Raw genomic sequence first — 18,037 nt, 5'->3', positions numbered from 1 at the left:
TGGAGATAAAGTAGAATGGAAAGATTTGCGCGTCTTCCGTATTTTAGACCCGCTCCTGGTTTTGGCTCACGAAATACGGATGAAAAATATATTCATGTGAATAAGGCCTAAAAAAAAATAAATCATTTTTTCATCGCTGCATTCAAAGACCCCGAGCATTTTATTTTTATATTTTTTTATCAGAGCTGTGAGGGTTTTATCTTGCAGGATGAGTTGCACTTTTTATTAGTACCATTTATTGACCTGCGCACAATTTTGATCACTTTCTATTCCGTTTTTTGTATAGCGAGATTAAATTAGCTGTTTTTGCCACGTTTAAAATTTTTCTTCTCCATGCCGTGCACCCTGCAGATTAACCCCTTCCCATTCCAAGACATACATTTACATCCTGCAGCGTCGGGGTATGTATGAAGAGAGATCGCGGGGCGACCTCTTTATACAGCGCGGGCGTCAGCTGTTTATTACAGCTGATACCCGTGGGCAATAACTGCAATCGTACAGCATTACGTCATACTGCAGGGGCGATCAAAGCATCGCTAGTTGTGGTCACCCAGGAGGGCTTAAAAAAAAAAGTGTGTTATATATTATATATATATAATATGATCAATAAAGTTTTTTTTATTGTTTAAAAAATATATATATATATTGTGATCAATAAAGTTTTTTTTATTGTTTTAAAAAAAAAAAAAAAAGCATGCCAGAAATGCAGTTTTTCAGTCACCCTGTCTCCCAGAAAAAATGCTATGAAAAACGATCAAGAAGTCGTATGTATTCCGAATTAGTTCTAACGGAAACTACCGGACATCCCGCAAAAAAATGATCCTCGCACAACTATGTCGACGGAAAAATAGTTATTGCGTGCAGAAGATGGCGGCAGAAAATAATTTAAAAAATTAAATATCTTTGAAAAAAATACAAGTGCTACAGCAAAAGAAAAAAATCTCTACAAGTTTGGTATCGCAGTAATCGTACTGACCCATAGAATAAAGTTAGCAGGTCTTTTTTGTTGCAGTTGGTGCGCCGTAGAAACAAGACTTCACTCCATTTTGTAAAAGTTTTTCAGCACATTATATGGTACTTTAAATAGCACCATTGAAAAACACAGCTCGTCCCGCAAAAAACAATAAGCCATCATACAGCGACGGCAATGGATAAATAAAGGAGTTATGATTTTTTTAAAAGGGGGGGGGGAAAGGGTCCACGTCATTAAGGGGTTAAATAATGTACTATCTTCCTTCTGTGTCATTATGAACGCAGGGATACCACATGTGCAATTTTGTTTTTAATTTTCAATGTTTTACAAAGTAAAGGGAGAAAGGTGAGGTTTTGACTTTTTTTTTTTTTTGTCCCTTTCAGAGGACTTCCATAGAGACCCATCAGGACCCTCCTGGTCACATTGTGGGGGTCCGATAGTGACAGCCCTTTACATTCTGCAGTTGCATAGACCGCAGCATGTAAAGGGTTAACACAGCAGAGATCGGAGGTTTTCTCCATTCTCTGCTGTGTAAGAGCTGGTGCCTGACTATACCCTGACAGCCAAGCACCAGCTCTCCCTGCCACAGGGACCATCAGCCGGCTTCTGACAAGCTGATGGTCTCCGTGGCAACCTGTAAACAAAGCAGTGCAGGAGTTTGAAAATAGAAGCAGGAGGTTGCCGGCAGATCGGTTTTATCTTCCTGCTTCTTTGTTCAAAGTCCTGCACTGTTCCGTGAGTCTGTGGCATTGTGCTCTGCAGGTCCCGTAGTGAGACATAGCCCGCAAATCTTCGGTGCTATAATACTATGGACAGTGGAGCTCGCCCCAGAAAATTTCCGGGCGTGCCACTGAATCCATGCCACATTTTATAGTTTGTTTGTTTTTGTTTTTTAATGCCCCAGTTTACGGCCCATAACATTGTTTTCTGTCACACAGCTATGTGAAAATGTGTTTTTTTTTTTTTGTGGGATAAGTTGTAGTTATGATTGGTACCGTTGTTGTTGTTGGTTTTTGTTTTTTTTTTTTTTTTTTTTTTTTGGAAGGATAAAGGAAAAGCAGCAGATCTGATCTGCCATGTATTTTTTTTTTCTTTTTTTTAATTGTTTACAGCATTCAATGCACAAAATGAGTAACCTGACAATTTCCAGTATTACAGATTTTGGCAATGCAAACTTATGTATAGTTTATTATTAATGTCGGCCCTTGTGTGTGCCTTTCCTCACTACTTCCCCCATAAAACTGTCTTGGACTTTTATAACATTTATTAGTCCCACAAGGGGACCTCAACATGCAAGTCTACAGTTAGAGCCCAGTAGGAATACCTGGAGGTATATTACATTGAGCCGCTGCCTGCATGTAAAACCACTTAGATGCTAATGTTGGTATTGATAGTGACATCTAATGCTGTAAATGGGCACAGGAGCGGTGCGGGTATACTGCTAGTCACTAAGGGGTTAAGGATAGTCTAGCATTGACCACATTGTAACAGATGCCATGAACCTCTGAAGTTTTGTACTGCACCTGCCAAATGAACTGGAGGGGGCTCTTCTGCAATACATTAAAACCAACAATCTGCTTATTGGGCGCCTTGCATCGTGGACCGATGAGTTGTGTTCTGGGTAATTCTCTTCACAGCGGAACTGTAGATTAATTATAAAAAGTTTAAACGGGTTGTCCCTAAAAATGTAGAAGAGCATGATAGAGGGGGGGTCACCCTTCAGGACCACCCACTATCAGCCGGGGTGAAGTATCCTCTCTGGCAGACCCGCTCAGCCATGTAAAACAATATGTCCTCTATGTTGGCAATGGCCGCTCTAGCTGGCTGCAGATTCCTCACCAAGCCTTTCTAAAGCCGGGCCTGCAGCAAAATAAAAGGGCCGGTCAGACAATCCCATTAAGTGCCCCCCTTATTTACACCCCTGGTGCCATAAGGCTGGCAGTGCTGACCATTAAACAATGTGAACCTGTTAGAAAACTCTAAATGTTATCTGTAGATTTCCCTCGACTGGTTCTGCACATATCTGCCAGCGTTCGTACCGATAAACCTGACTCTATGACTTTAAATGTTAATTGTGATAAAGGGGTGTTAGTCCCAAACCACGCAGCGTTCCACTAAGTGAAACCTTACCCTGTTACTATGTAACTACGGTATAAAGGCGGAGAAGAAAGAACACAATAAAAGATGAAACTTGCTACTTTGTTCAAAAAGTGCCTGAAATCTAAGTGGTTTGGGGATGCGGCTCCGACCACTTATCTGTGTAACCGCCAGATGTGCGCTCGAGCCGCCGGAGGATACGGCCACCAGGGTCCTCAGCGCAAACCGAACTTTTTACTTGCCTTCTACCCAGCTACCCTGAAGCCGGCGGCTCCCTGGTGTTTCCTACTACTTGTGACTCGGTCTTCAGAACATTACGTGTTGCGACAGAGGGGCAAGTGTTTCCTACTATTTGTTCCAAAGCTGTGGAGCCATCTGTTAGGTTAAACAGGAAGGTCTGCTTCGTCTCGCTCTCGCGGGCTTGTTTTGCTATTTTGGGAGATTCACTTCTCCCCAAGTAGAGGCAGGAGAGTCTGCTCTGATTGTGGGACTCCTTGTATGTTGGAGACAAGAGCTTCTGTTTTCCCCATCTGCTGCTGGTTGAGGTGTATTCATTATTAATGGAGCCCGCCACCGTTCCTGCTCACATATGCAGCCTTGCTTGGGCAAATGAGACATTCTTCAGCAAATTGCTTTCGTTTTTGATTGCTGATTGTACGCGTGTCACCAAGCTGACTCAAGGTTCATCGATGCATGCTCAGTAAATTAAAAGGAACATAAGTATGGATCAGCCGAGAGAATGAATTCTGTGCCTACAATGACCCAAGGCCATTTAATTTTCTGCTTAATTTTGTTGCAGTCAGTTTGCATTTTGGGTTATTATGCAGCAGGAAATTAACAATAAATAACAAATTTGGTCCTCCTGTGCTGCTAATGATATTTTTTTATACATCTTTGTATTTCTGTTTTTTCATGAAAGGCTCAAGGTCTGTTCCTGCCTGATACCCAAGCAGGTACAGAAGGAGGAGAGTAAAGGAAGACCTAGTGTAATAATGATAGATTTTAGTTTATCGCCCATTTAAATAAATATTAACGGTCTTTAAAATTTAATTTACAGATAATCAGAGAAACATGGAAACAGATGAGGCACAGGAAATGACCCGAATGTCAGGTGAGGTCAACGTACCACTGAGGATACATTCACATTGCAGAACATGAATAGTCTAAGATGTTTGTGGTTGTCACGATGATTGGGAGACATGAAAGCCTTGTGCCTCCGCGGGGCCACTCATCCGGCATTCCCGTTCTATAACCCACAACCTGGTTATATGTATCTTCGCTCTTCACCCCATGTGCAGATTACATGTTTTAATAGATCAATACTTAATACCCCTGTGACCTTCATTCAAACGGTGTCTGAAGAGAATGGGACCAAAACACAAACTGCATGGATGCCTTTATCATTCCCTAAAGATCCGAGGCTCAGATACAAACCGATACAACCGTGTTCTAGAGGGTATTTAAATGTGTGGGATCGCCATACTAGATCCTACAAGCTCCTAAACCTCCTAAAGAAGGGTATAGACACTTGTCAGCCTGGGAAGGGGTTTAAAAAGGTCACCAACCAATTGGAGATCAATCGTTGTTCTGTCCAGAAGGTCCTCTACAAGTGGAGAAGGTTTAACCAATTGCCTACTTATCATCCTGGCAAGATGCTGAAAAAAGTATCTAAGGACCCCCTGGGTTCCATCAGGGGACCTACAGGTGTATTATATGGCTGATGGCATCAAGAACAATTCTTGCTTGTCCGGATTTCGGTTTATCAGCAACAGAATCAGTTTCTTGGAATTTGGAAAGAAGTTTGGATACTGCACTGAGGGTAATGGGAGGTCTGGTCGGGGGACACTGAAATCTGCTGCAAGGTCACGTTTGCTTTATCTATAACATAAGGACTATCCCAACACGTTCTGCTTGAGAGAACGCTATCATTCATATTGCCTATATCACTATGCTAACATGAGAACGAGCTATGTTCATGTGGAGCACATCGGTGTATTTCTGGTGAAATTCTCTGCTACTTTGATATATCACACTCCTAGCTTCCCATTGGGAAATTAGAGTTGAATCCAAAATGGCTGTCATGTTGGGCACATGGGCTAACAGGTCCAAACCCCCCCCCCCCCCCATCCCTCGCAACTTGTATGAAAAATTAGATCCCCGTCTGCCAAACCATTTTCATTCCTTATGGGTGTCTCCACATTTTCGAGACCCCTTATAGTGTAACTCATTAATGCGGTCAAAGTGCATGAGGCGACCGAGAGAAAGGCTGCACAGATTACATCCACATGGCAGGGGTGCCAGAAGGAAAAAAGTATTTCCCAGTGAACATAAAGGTCAACCCCAGTATTTTAACCAAAATCTGCTCTGGATAGACGGCGGAAACCGTTCTGTAACCGCAATACTTGAAGACCTTACTGGTGACCATCTACGATAACTTGATACCAATTGTAATACGCAGTAATGGAAATGCTGCGGTCGGTGATACACAAGGACCCAATCCACTTTAAATTCTTCATTGTATCAGAAGCTGCTTGAGGATAATGGGAGATCGGATGTCAGAACCGTTAAGGAAACCGGAGCTCACCACCTCATCGCCTAATGTCACCGGCCGTCGGGGCGAGAAATCATTCACTTCTAATGCCTTCTGTTAACGTTTGAACCTAATTGCAGAGGCACATGGGCTCCTTAAGTAATCTCCAGCCATATGCTAATGAGCATAGAAGAGTCATCTGGCCAAGAAGAGTCACGTTGATTCCTAAGTTGCCGACCTAACCGCATTCCTTCCCTCTTGATGGACAAGGTTTCTTGTGTAATGCGGGATGCTATAAACTGTATAACAAGAGGAAAGGGACGGGTTAGCTCAGTAGCTCATGAATCAGAAGGACTCTTTTGGCCGGTTGACTCTTCAGTGCTCATTTGCATATGGCAGAGGATAGTTCTGGAACCTAACTGCAGATGTACATGGGCTTATTAGGAAAAGAGAAGGCATTAAATTAATTTCTTACCCCCTGCCAGTTAGTTTTGGGGGTAAGATGGTGCTGACCGATTCCCTTTAAAGTTCAGCTAAAAGTGGACCTTGCAACAAGACAATAATACTAAACATAGTGGTAGATCCACCAAGGAAGTTCTCAAAGAAAAAGCCCTTATCAGGTTGACACCTGGAGGTAAATGTCTGTGAGGTTTGTGGAATATCCAAAACGGGGGGGGGGGGGGGGGTGCAGGAAACCAATCACACAGCTGGAGGGGGACAAATGTTCTCCTAGTCGATGTCAGGGACTCGTAGATACTTAAGCAATCTCCAGAAGATTTTTTTTTTTTTTTGCCATATGCTACCGGAGGCAAACAGCAAAATGGCGTCCCCTCCCCAAAAAAGTTGCAATTTTATGCTTTAAAACAGATTTTCAGAGTTCATTTTTTCTTGTTAAAATTAGCTTCTCCATGCCCCAAAATAACAACCGGCTCATTCTCGCCCCCAGCCGCCCCCTCCATGTTCCCCGTCGGCCGCTCCAGGGCTCTGCGTATTCTTTACAGACTGCAGCTCTGACATTGGCTGCATCAGTGAGCTTATGGGGACGTCGCAGGCTGCTGCGGCCTGTAAGCAGAGCGTCAGCGGAGCGGCCAGAGCCGCCGGGGGAACCAGCAGGGAGAGCGGAGGACGAGAAAGCTAATTCTACAACCCCTCATAAACTAGCTGGTCATCGCCATAAAGTGAGCAAAAAGTCCTGTGCACCCCAAAATGGTGCCAGTGAAAACTTCAGCTGGCCTTGCAGAGAAATAGCCCTGCCACACAGCGCCACGGCCGGAAATGCAAACCATTTCATCGATCTCACAATGTGGCGACCCAAAAACTAATTATTAAATGTTTAAAGTGTTCATTTTATAAAATATACACTACCGTTCAAAAGTTTTGGGTCACATTGAAATGTCCTTATTTTTGAAGGAAAAGCACTGTACTTTTCAATGAAGATAACTTTAAACTAGTCCTAACTTTAAACAAATGCACTCTATACATTGCTAATGTGGTAAATGACTATTCTAGCTGCAAATGCCTGTTTTTTTTGTGCAAAATCTACAAAGGTGTATAGAGGCCCATTTCCAGCAACTATCACTCCAGTGTTCTAATGGTACAATGTGTTTGCTCATTGGCTCAGAAGGCTAATTGATGATTAGAAAACCCTTGTGCAATCATGTTCACACATCTGAAAACAGTCTAGCTCGTTACAGAAGCTACAAAACTGACCTTCCTGTGAGCAGATTGAGTTTCTGGAGCATCACATTTGTGGGGTCAATTAAACGCTCAAAATGGCCAGAAAAAGAGAACTTTCATCTGAAACTCGACAGTCTATTCTTGTTCTTAGAAATGAAGGCTATTCCATGCGAGAAATTGCTAAGAAATTGAAGATTTCCTACAACGGTGTGTACTACTCCCTTCAGAGGACAGCACAAACAGGCTCTAACCAGAGTAGAAAAAGAAGTGGGAGGCCGCGTTGCACAACTAAGCAAGAAGATAAGCACATTAGAGTCTCTAGTTTGAGAAACAGACGCCTCACAGGTACCCAACTGGCATCTTCATTAAATAGTACCCGCAAAACACCAGTGTCAACATCTACAGTGAAGAGGTGGCTGCGGGATTTTGGGCTTCAGGGCAGAGTGGCAAAGAAAAAGCCATATCTGAGACTGGCCAATAAAAGAAAAAGATTAAGATGGGCAAAAGAACACAGACATTGGACAGAGGAAGACTGGAAAAAAGTGTTGTGGACGGATGAATCCAAGTTTGAGGTGTTTGGATCACAAAGAAGAACGTTTGTGAGACGCAGAACAAATGAAAAGATGCTGGAAGAATGCCTGACGCCATCTGTTAAGCATGGTGGAGGTAATGTGATGGTCTGGGGTTGCTTTGGTGCTGGTAAGGTGGGAGATTTGTACAGGGTAAAAGGGATTCTGAATAAGGAAGGCTATCACTCCATTTTGCAACGCCATGCCATACCCAGTGGACAGCGCTTGATTGGAACCAATTTCATCCTACAACAGGACAATGACCCTAAACACACCTCCAAATTGTGCAAGAACTATTTACAGCAGAAGCAGGCAGCTGGTATTCTATCGGTAATGGAGTGGCCAGCGCAGTCACCAGATCTGAACCCCATTGAGCTGTTGTGGGAGCAGCTTGACCGTATGGTACGCCAGAAGTGCCCATCCAACCAATCCAACTTGTGGGAGATGCTTCTAGAAGCGTGGGGTGCAATTTCACAAGCTTACCTCAACAAATTAACAGCTAGAATGTCAAAGGTGTGCAATGCTGGAATTGCTGCAAAAGGAGGATTCTTTGACGAAAGCAAAGTTTGATGTAAAAACAATGTTATTTCACATACAAATCATTATTTCTAACCTTGTCAATGTCTTGGCTCTATTGTCTATTCATTTCACAACGCATGGTGGGGAATAAGTGGGACTTTTCATGGAAAACACAAAATTGTTTGGGTGACCCCAAACTTTTGAACGGTAGTGTATATAAATTCGATCTCCCCAGAACCGCATCGGCCTGCGGACCAAAATAACAATCTACAGAATGCGGTAAAACATTAACATTATGCAAATGGGATTTTTTTCCATTCCAGCTCCCAAAAGAAACTAAAACTTTTTGGTTCATTGGTAAAAATGGTATAAAGGGTGCTTTGTGATATTACAATATGATGACCGCCCCCAGATTCTTAACCAATATGTATGTAGATGGATACACCTACATCTGCCCTGAGTATGCAGCCAGGAGCTCTGTATTACCGCCACCTCCGAGACGTGGCAGGATGCCGCCTGAGGCCAGAGTCTCTACTGACAAAAGGGGATGGTGTGGGCAATGTTCTGCAGGCACATCTTGGGTCCCCCGATACCTGTGGATGGACACCATGACAAATGGCTTTTATATTGATAGGTTTGCTGAATATACAGTGAATGGACACTTTAGAGACCCCCATCTACTGGTGCGTTGGACCTCCTTGCCCTTAAGAACCACAGCAATTTGTCATCCGCGGGTATCAGAGGACCCAAGGTGTGCCTGGAGAACGTTACCCACACCATTGCTTCCCCTCCACCAGCCTGCAGTATTGGCACCTGAAAGGAAGGGTTCATTGATTCCTGTTTCTTGTGCCAAGTTCTGCCCCTTCCATGGGCACCAACACCAGACGAGCCTCCGCTTCTAGAGATCCCAGCCGTCATATTTCACCGTTACAGCTGATTTCCTTTTTTAAGAATTCAGCAAGGAAGAACTCCTCTCTATTTCCTCTTGATCTCGCTAATTATCGCTGTTAATTATCTTTGAGCTTCGTTAGTCATGGGGGTTGTGTTTATGCAAACTAGCAGAACACCTGATATTTAACCCAAGGAGCGCAGAGCATTGCCAGGAGTTGGTTGGCAACGTGGAGGGTTTTTCAGTTCTCTTTACAAGTCCCATTTAGGCCGCTCTCTCGCACACTGCGTCCGCAAAATGCTACATTTTTGATCCCAGCAATTTTTTATTTTTTAACCGCCATTTTCGGACACAGCGGTTTTTAACGCACCCCATAATTGTGTTGGGGTGCATTAAAAAGCGCAAAAGTGTGGCAAATCATAGCAGACAGCACTCGAAAATCGGGTGTCGTAAAATGCAGTGTAGGAAGCATGTGTGAAAAGCCCCATTGAAATCAATGGAAGCGCATGTATGAGAATGGCCATAGGCACAACCTTATCCCGCACCGTACTATCCTGGCATGTACACGTGTGTAACACGCTCCAATCCATGCTGCCACTATTTTGTGCACGTCGTGTAAACGGGAACATGGCCGCCTGTGGAATATTGGTACAGTGTAGCGCGTAATAGGCCATGGCCAAACGCTCGTGTGAGACGCCCCCTAAGTACAATTGTCACATGCTTCGTGTACAAGCGGGTCCAACAAGGCCCAATCACTGAGAGGTAAAGACACAAAGGCTTATAAAGAATATTATCCGGAACCGCTACCTGGCCGGGCTTACACGGGGCGATTTGCTGCGGAACTTCTGTCTGGGCACGCCGCACGGAGATTCTGTGGCCTTTACAGTAGCTGCAGAAGTAACCCGCACAAAACCCGTGCGGAAACTGACAGGCGGGGAGAAATTCGGTTTCGCAGTCAGTTTTAACGCGGTTTCCACTGCGGAATTCACCTGTTAAGTCCGCACAGGGATACGCGGTTAGATCTGCACCGGATGGGGCGGGTTTTGGGCAGGCTGTTTGGCCGCTGCTGATCTGCTTCACAATGCCAGCTGTAGACAATTCGCAGCAAATCCGCTCCGTGTGGACACAGCCTTGATGGCAGCATGCAGCGAGGGATGAAAAGACAACCGCAACGCTGGTCGGGCACGCTCACCGCAGGAGGTGAAAGAGGGGTGCTGGGGCCCGGGGGCGCACCATGCTGATCAGCTCATATCATTCATCCAAGGGGACCAAATTGATTGGAATCGCTCTGCTTTGTCCAAGAGCGTAGTGGCCAAGTCTTCGATTATCTACTAAGGCATGCGCTACCGGTCAAGTTTTAGAACTCCTTAACTTTTTTTTTTTTTTTTGGATTATTTACAGATTAAAGTTTCAAATTCATTTTGAAATGAAAGCGGAGAACAAACAAGTTAAGATTAATGAAACTAATGGATTAATTTTGTTTCACCAAATGAGATTCAGACTTTTGACTGTTTAACCCCTTAATGACGCGGCCCCTTTTTCTTTTTCCTTTTTCATTTTTTCCTTCCCCCTTTAAAAAAATCGTAGCTCCTTTTATTTATCCATCGCCGTCGCTGTATAAGGGTTGTTGTTTTTTGCGGGCCGAGTTGTATTTTTCACTGGTGCCATTTAAAGTACCATATAATGTACTAAAAAACTTTTAAAAAATTCTAAGGAGAGTAAAATGAAATCCTCCATCTTTTAGTGTGTCTTGTTTCTACGGCACGCAAATGGCAACAAAAAGGACCTGATAACTTTATTCTATGGGTTGGTATGATTACTACGATACCAAACTTGTATATTTATTTTTTTTTTACTATACTCCTATAATTGTTTTTTTTCAAAGACATTTAATTTTTTTCAATTTTCTGTGGTCATTTTGTGCGCGCAATAACTTAATTTTTTCGTCAACGTAATTGAGCAAGGGCTCATTTTTTGCGGGATGTTCTGTAGTTTCCGAATTTGGAATACATACGACTTTTTGATCGCTTTTTATTGCGTTTTTTTCTGGGAGACAGGGTAACTAAAGTGCATTTCTGGCGTTCTTTATTTTTTTTTTCGGATGACGTTCACCGTGCGGGAAAAATAATGCACTACTTTGATAGATCGGACTTTTACGGACGCGGCGATACCAAATACATATTTTTATTTTATTATTTAGATTTATTTAATAGATATGGCAAAAGGGGGGTGATTTTAAACTTTTACAACTTTTTTTTTTTTCAAATTAACAAAAACTTTATTAATTTTTTTTTTTTTTAATTACTTTGAAGTCCCCCTGGGGGACTTTAACATGCGATGCTTTGATCACTCCTGCAGTATTACGTAATGCTATAGCATTACGTCATACTGCTTTTTGACAGGCAGTCTATTAAGCCACCCCACGGGGATGGCTTGATAGGCAGTCCTGGAGCCTTTCATTAGGCCCCCGGCTGCCATGACACCTGCACGGCTCCCCCGATCTCACCGCGCGGGACCCCCGAACGCTGTTCGGGGGATTTAAATGCCGCTGTCAGAATTGACAGCGGCATTTAAATGCTTAATAGCCACGCGGCCGTGATCGGCTATTGCCCGCGGGTGTCAGCTGTTATAAACAGCTGACGCCCGCACTGTATGAAGATAGGTCGCCACGCAACCTCTCTTCATACATACCCCGACGCTCCATGACGTACCAGTACGTCATTGGTCGTGAAGGGGTTAAAGTTGCCCCTCCAGCTAATATAAGCGCCTTACCCATCGAGGTATTCCTTCTACAAGTGTATTCACGTATTGTTCATTGTTGAAGTGTGAAGTTCCCAAAAGTGTGCAGTTTAATTTTGGATCATTGTCTTGCTGTAATATGAACCCCTGGCCAACTAGGCGCACACCGGAGGGTATCGCATGGCATATCAAAGTGCTATGGTAGCCCCCCTTTTTGTCCAGTCACCCTGTGCAAGTTGCCAGACCCTCACGCTTCCTCCTCCATCCTTTAACTTGATGGCGTACAAAACCCTGTCTGATGTAGCAAACAATTTTTCCATTTTGATTCCTCAGTCCATAGGACCTGCTCGCACTCCTCAGTAGGCCCCGTGAGGTACTGCTTGGCCCAGGGAGGTCTTATTTTGTTTAATGTTCCAGTCCTGGCCGTGGCTTCCTTACTGACACTTGACCTGTCCAAGCTGAGGAGAGAAGTCTTCTCTTCAGATGAAATAGAAACCTGTTTATTTTTTGCTGCATTAAGTTGTGCTTGAAGACTTTGTGCCGTGAGGCGCAAATAACACAAACTGTCGACTCCCAAACTTCCCATCTGAGTCTGTAGCGGCCTTTGGCCTGCCAGACCTCTTCCTGTCAGTTCCCTCCAGTTTCCAAGTGTCTTGTGATGGTATTGGTATCTGTACTGACGATGGCTTTCTTGGCCATTTCTCTCTAGGCCAGGCCTACATTTCTAAGAGTTAGACTTGTTTGTCTTCTTTGGTTATTTGCCGCCTTCTTGCTATTCTGATAGTAATGTGCTCCGTCCTGAAGAGTAAAACTTTACACCCTCTAGAGCCAGATTTGTAATGTCGTCTGTTCCAACACCGGTTATATAGAATCAGAGGGTTGGGAAGTAATCTGCAAAAGCTGAGATACTTTGAATAGTTTGCACCCAACTTCAGCCCATAGTTTGCGTTCTGTGCTGCAGAGCTGCCCTCCTTGATGTGTTCCCTGGAAACAAAGCCATTTAAAGTCCTAAACTCAGTATTGTTGCATTTCAGGTTAAAGTTTCATAATAGTTTTATGCCTTTTAGCTTTCTTTTGAACCATTTCAGGTTATTTGCTGGACTTGAACTGTGTTAATGTAAGAAATAACTACACAATGCCGCCAAAATCAAGGGCTGCTGCTATCAATACAAAGGAATTGTTAGTTATACAGCTTGTGGGAATGAGAAGAAATGGCCGTGATGAGCTTATTACGGAGAGCTTGCTATGGGTAGTGAGGTTGTGGCCGGCTCGGGTTGACATCAGGCGGCACGCCTCATCCTGGCAGTAGAGTTGGAGTCATCGCACAGATGGATGAGGTTGATGATGGAGCCACAAACTTCTCTCCTTTGCCACTCTATGTTAAAAAGTAAAGAGGGCTGTGGAGTGATGCAGCGGGACTCCCAGATGCCCCGGAGGTCCTCCGTGGGTCTACGTTTACAAGCTGACTCCATAGTGGTTGTGTGCCATACTTGCTGGCATTTCTGAGTGGCACACCATCGCTGGCACCTTGTAAGCAAAGACCATAAAAGATGCCAGAGAGCGTCCGTGCTGGAAGTTCAGGTTTTTGTTTCTTTTGTAAAAATGTCCCCTTTTCACTCTTTCAAATGAGAGGAAGCCCTTTTATTGTCTCCAAGTCCTTCTCCAGCCAGGATTGCAGGGTGGGCCTCCGCTATCACAACTGTCAAACAGAAGATTGGGCCCTGATGTCCGCAGTAACTAGTTAGAATGACGCTTTAATCTAGTGGGCAAACTGACCCTGAAATAAAGCATCTGAGCGGTTCATTAAATATCAAAAGGGCTGAAAGTGAGGAAATCTCTTCATTTAATCACCCCAAAAACTGATAAATCCACCGAAAAGAAAGAGAAGATTCATCCTAAAAGTAGCCATATAATAAAACGAGCAGCTTCATGTAATAATCAGCTTCGATCTTGGCTCACCAGTCAGGCGTCTGTCCACGCAGCCCATCCATAGATCCATGTTACTGATTTCATATGGGGGGCAGCAGAACGCCCGATATTGATGTAGCCTAGGAGGTTCCTTGGGAGACTCAGAGAGTGATGGATGAGCCGCAGACGAAGCTTTCTGTACCGCTGATGCCAGCCTTCCAGGGAAGTCGAAAAGATTCAAGTGGCCCAATGTGCGGCTTGTTTGTGATTTGTCTGGTAGCCGCAGGATAATTTATACATGTTTGACAGTTAAAAATAAAAGTATCCTGTTAAACCCACACACCTGTATATTTTACAAAGCCGGCACATTGTCAAACATGCCACGTGGTGCTTTATAGATACCAGCATTTTCATGCAATTTTGCATAAAAGTGTAACTTTTCATAAACTATGCTTAAAAATTGATGTTAGCTAAAAGTATGACATAAACAGAAAATTACCATTCCCCCCCCCCCCCCCACTATAAGACTTAGTTTTTAGCAAAAAAAAAAGGCCTTGCTAAATAGTGCCTGCCTCTTATACTCCAAAGTCAGGAGGGTCCCGCAGTGCAAGACATCCCTGACCTCTTCCTTAGTGATTGCTGGAACTCGATCAGTCTTGGGCAGATGAGACGTGTTCCTAGAGAGACCTGTCAGAGAAAGACATGCCTCCCATTTAGTACACCCTCCTGACGTCTGGACACAAAGGAGGGAGCAATAAAGAGCAAAAAGATCCTGATGCGAAGGACCCTTCTTATGACCATGAATTTTAAGAAAAAATCACTGAAGCAGGACGAACACCAGATGGCCAATTTAGACTCATCACTGTAGGGTTCGAGAGAAAAAAACTAAAATATAACTTTTATTAAATATTGCTTTAAAAGGGAACTTGGAATACAAGTTTCCGAAGGGGACACAAAAAACATAAAAAAATGGCTCCCCAGCGGGTGATCCCGACAATGCTCTAGTGAGGGATGCCGTATTTCATGAAGAGCAATTAGCTCCAGTTTAGTACGAATAAATGTTACGGCTTTGACGATCGTCAGAGGGTACCCTGTAATGTAAATGGTGTAGCTATAGCCGTTTGATTAAAGGGTCAACCAGACTAGTATATTCAGAGTTTACGCAGAAATGTCCTTGGTCTACTGATCGATAATTCCTTGGTCTGGTTTGTGCCTGGGATATGTATACTTTCCCTTTTATAGCACGCTTTCTAGTTAGGACCAGACGGAAATTTCTACTGAAAGGAATCTTCCCCTATCAGGAGATGGCGCACGGGATATAGATAAATCTAACTGACAGTCACAGGGACTAAGGGTAGACTCCTTCCACGAAAGAGGACGTACTTAACAAAAAACAGCCATAGGCTGCATATAGAGGATAAAGACGTCGCTTTCAAATGAGCATGTGACCAGTCCTGGGAGCAGTCTGACTCGGACAGCAGGAAGAAATATATATATTTATAGTCCTCGTTAACATCAATAAAAGGCCTCAGGCTGGAGTCACACAGGGCAGTTTTGCCGCAACGAAAAACCGCGAGGTTTCTGCAGGATAAGTGCAGCTTTAAAACCTGCGGCACTTAGCTGCTTTTTTCGGTTGCAGCTGATTCTCCCATAGAGAGGAGCGAGGCTGCAATGGAAAAAAAAAGAACTAACATGCTGTGTCCCGGGAATCCGCTCCACATATTGTCCACCCCGTGTGGATGACATTTTTGACAAATCTTGTCCACATGACTGGCTATTATAGGGATTAGCGGCCGCAGGCGGATCTGCTGCAGTGAAGCTTCATACAAACATATAATATGTGTGTGTTGTATGTAGCAGATCCGTGTGTGTATATATATTTTTCTGATTATGCTCAACATGTGAGGTAAATAATGCATTCTTTTGTCAGGTTAGACATTTACGGATGCAGCAATACAAAATGCGGCAGAAGTTTTTTTGTTTTGTTTTTTTTTTAAACTTTTATTGCATTTTTTTTTTTTTTTTTTTTAATAACTAGCTTACCCGTCGCGCGTTGCGGCGAAGACACACATACATACGTTCATTTTTATATATCTAGATAACAACCAATCACATCACAGCTTTCATGTCACCTCAGCAGTATAATATATAACAACCAATCACAGCACAGCTTTCATGTCACCTCAGCAGTATAATATATAACATACATATAATATATAACAACCAATCGCAGCACAGCTTTCATGTTACCTCAGCAGTATAATATATAACAACCAATCACAGCACAGCTTTCATGTTACATCAGTATAATATATAACAACCAATCACAGCACAGCTTTCATGTTAACTCAGCGGTATAATATAGAACAACTTATCACCTCTAGCAGCACTGACTCTGATTGGCTGAGCCGCGGTGCTCGAGAACCAATGGGAGTCAGTGCTGCTGGAGGCGGGGTTTTGAAACACCTGACCAGGCAGCGCTGGCTGAAGACTACAAAACAAGTGCCGGCGTAGCGAAGGAGACGTGCGTTGGAGCGGACAGCGCCTCGTAGGTGATGTATTGTTTTTTTTGATGCAGCTAGGGGTTATTTTAGGGGACACAATAGGATTTCCCACTGTAAAAGTTGCATTGCACAAAAACCGGGTCTTCATGAGACGCCACAGAAAGGAAGGCTCCATAGGGAAACCTTGGCTAAACCCAATTAAAGGTGGAGGGGGGGGGGGCAGCAGAAAGGACAAAAACATACAGGAGGTGTGAGATGGGTTTTTGTCCACATTATCACCCCTATCAATCAGTATGTGTACTCTCTGACATGTGGTGTTTCCCCCAGAAAAGGAGTGCAATGATGAGGGCTTGTTTAATCACTACATCGTTTACCTCCGCAGATGTTATTCCTGACGGCGGCATCAAAACTTTTTCCCTTTTTACACAAGGCTTAGAAATGTCAAAAAATAAAACCCCTCCCCCAATTGGTATCGCCACATCCATAACGGCCGGACTACAAAATATGGCATGGTTTATGCAGCACGGTAAAGTCCGTAAAAAAGGAACAAAAATGCCAAAAGAGCCGTTTTCTGATCATCTCAAAACAAGACTAAAAACAAGTAAAATAAAATCCTTTATACCTCAAATTGGCAGCAATAAAAAAACAGAAAAACCAGACTGAAAGAATGTAAAGCTGCTCTGCGTCGGGTCAAACTCCAAGCCCAAAGTGTTTCCATTGCCCACAAGTGGTAAGACCTAATGAAGCCTCTATAGATTTGGCGGTGCTCTAATTATAATATTTACACCCCGCAGTGAACGCCACTAACCCCAGCAAAAACGTATGTTACTCCATACATCACATCTACCTGAAATTGGGTTATATAAAAACTAGAACTCGTCCCACAAATCACAAGATGTCCTAGAGCTAGTGCTGACCGCGAACACAAAATGGGATACGATTTACTGAGTCTTAACCCTTTCCAATCCAATGTCGGGCCTGCCCCGACATCATAATTTCCCTCCACAGCTCCGATGTCGGGGCAGGCCCCACACTGCAGTGCAGGAGTGCATCTGCACCCGATCATCAGACACATCATGAGACACATCGGGTGCAGATACACTCCTGCACTGATCCTCATCAAGGACCCCCGAGGAGAAGGCAGAAAGGGTTTTTAACCCTTTCTGCCTTCTCCTTTACACATTACATAGCGCTCAATTAGCGCTATGTAACGCACGGAGATTCCGGCTGGCGATCATGTGACCACCGGTGTCACCTGACCCCCAGTGGTCACACGAACGCCGAGTCGGGAGCCTGCATTGTGGGGGGGCCTGCTTACCTGTCCAGCGTCTTCCGCATTCTCCCTTCTGTCTCCCGGCTCGGCGATCATGTGACCGCTGGGTGCCACCTGACCCCAGCGGTCACATGATCACCGAGACGGGAAGCAGAAGGAGAATGCGGAAGACACCGGACAGGTAAGCAGGTCCCTCCACGGTGCGGTGAGCACCTACACCCTCCTGAACTCTGTCAGTTCAGGAGGGTGCAGGGAAATGTATTTTTTCTCATCCATTCTCCCCAGCTCCAATTTATTTGGAGCTGGGGAGAATAGATGAGAAAAAATAATTGGATTGGAAAGGGTTAAGGCTAAAATGA

General features: G+C 44.0%; 1 protein-coding gene across 7 annotated transcripts in view; it reads left to right on the top strand.

Annotated features, from left to right (window-relative positions):
- Positions 1-18,037, top strand: part of IKZF1 (IKAROS family zinc finger 1) — a 167,436-nt gene that overhangs the window by 30,010 nt on the left and 119,389 nt on the right. For all 7 annotated transcript variants that reach the window (XM_066585585.1, XM_066585591.1, XM_066585588.1 and 4 more), the window contains exon 2: positions 4,128-4,181. In XM_066585585.1, coding sequence (XP_066441682.1) covers positions 4,142-4,181 — 40 coding nt within the window. In that variant the 5' untranslated portion in view covers positions 4,128-4,141. The remainder of the gene's footprint in view (positions 1-4,127; positions 4,182-18,037) is intronic.

Source organism: Eleutherodactylus coqui, chromosome 12 (genome assembly GCF_035609145.1).
Source record: "Eleutherodactylus coqui strain aEleCoq1 chromosome 12, aEleCoq1.hap1, whole genome shotgun sequence".
Lineage (NCBI taxonomy): Eukaryota > Metazoa > Chordata > Amphibia > Anura > Eleutherodactylidae > Eleutherodactylus > Eleutherodactylus coqui.
This window is presented reverse-complemented; position numbering and strand designations above follow the sequence as displayed.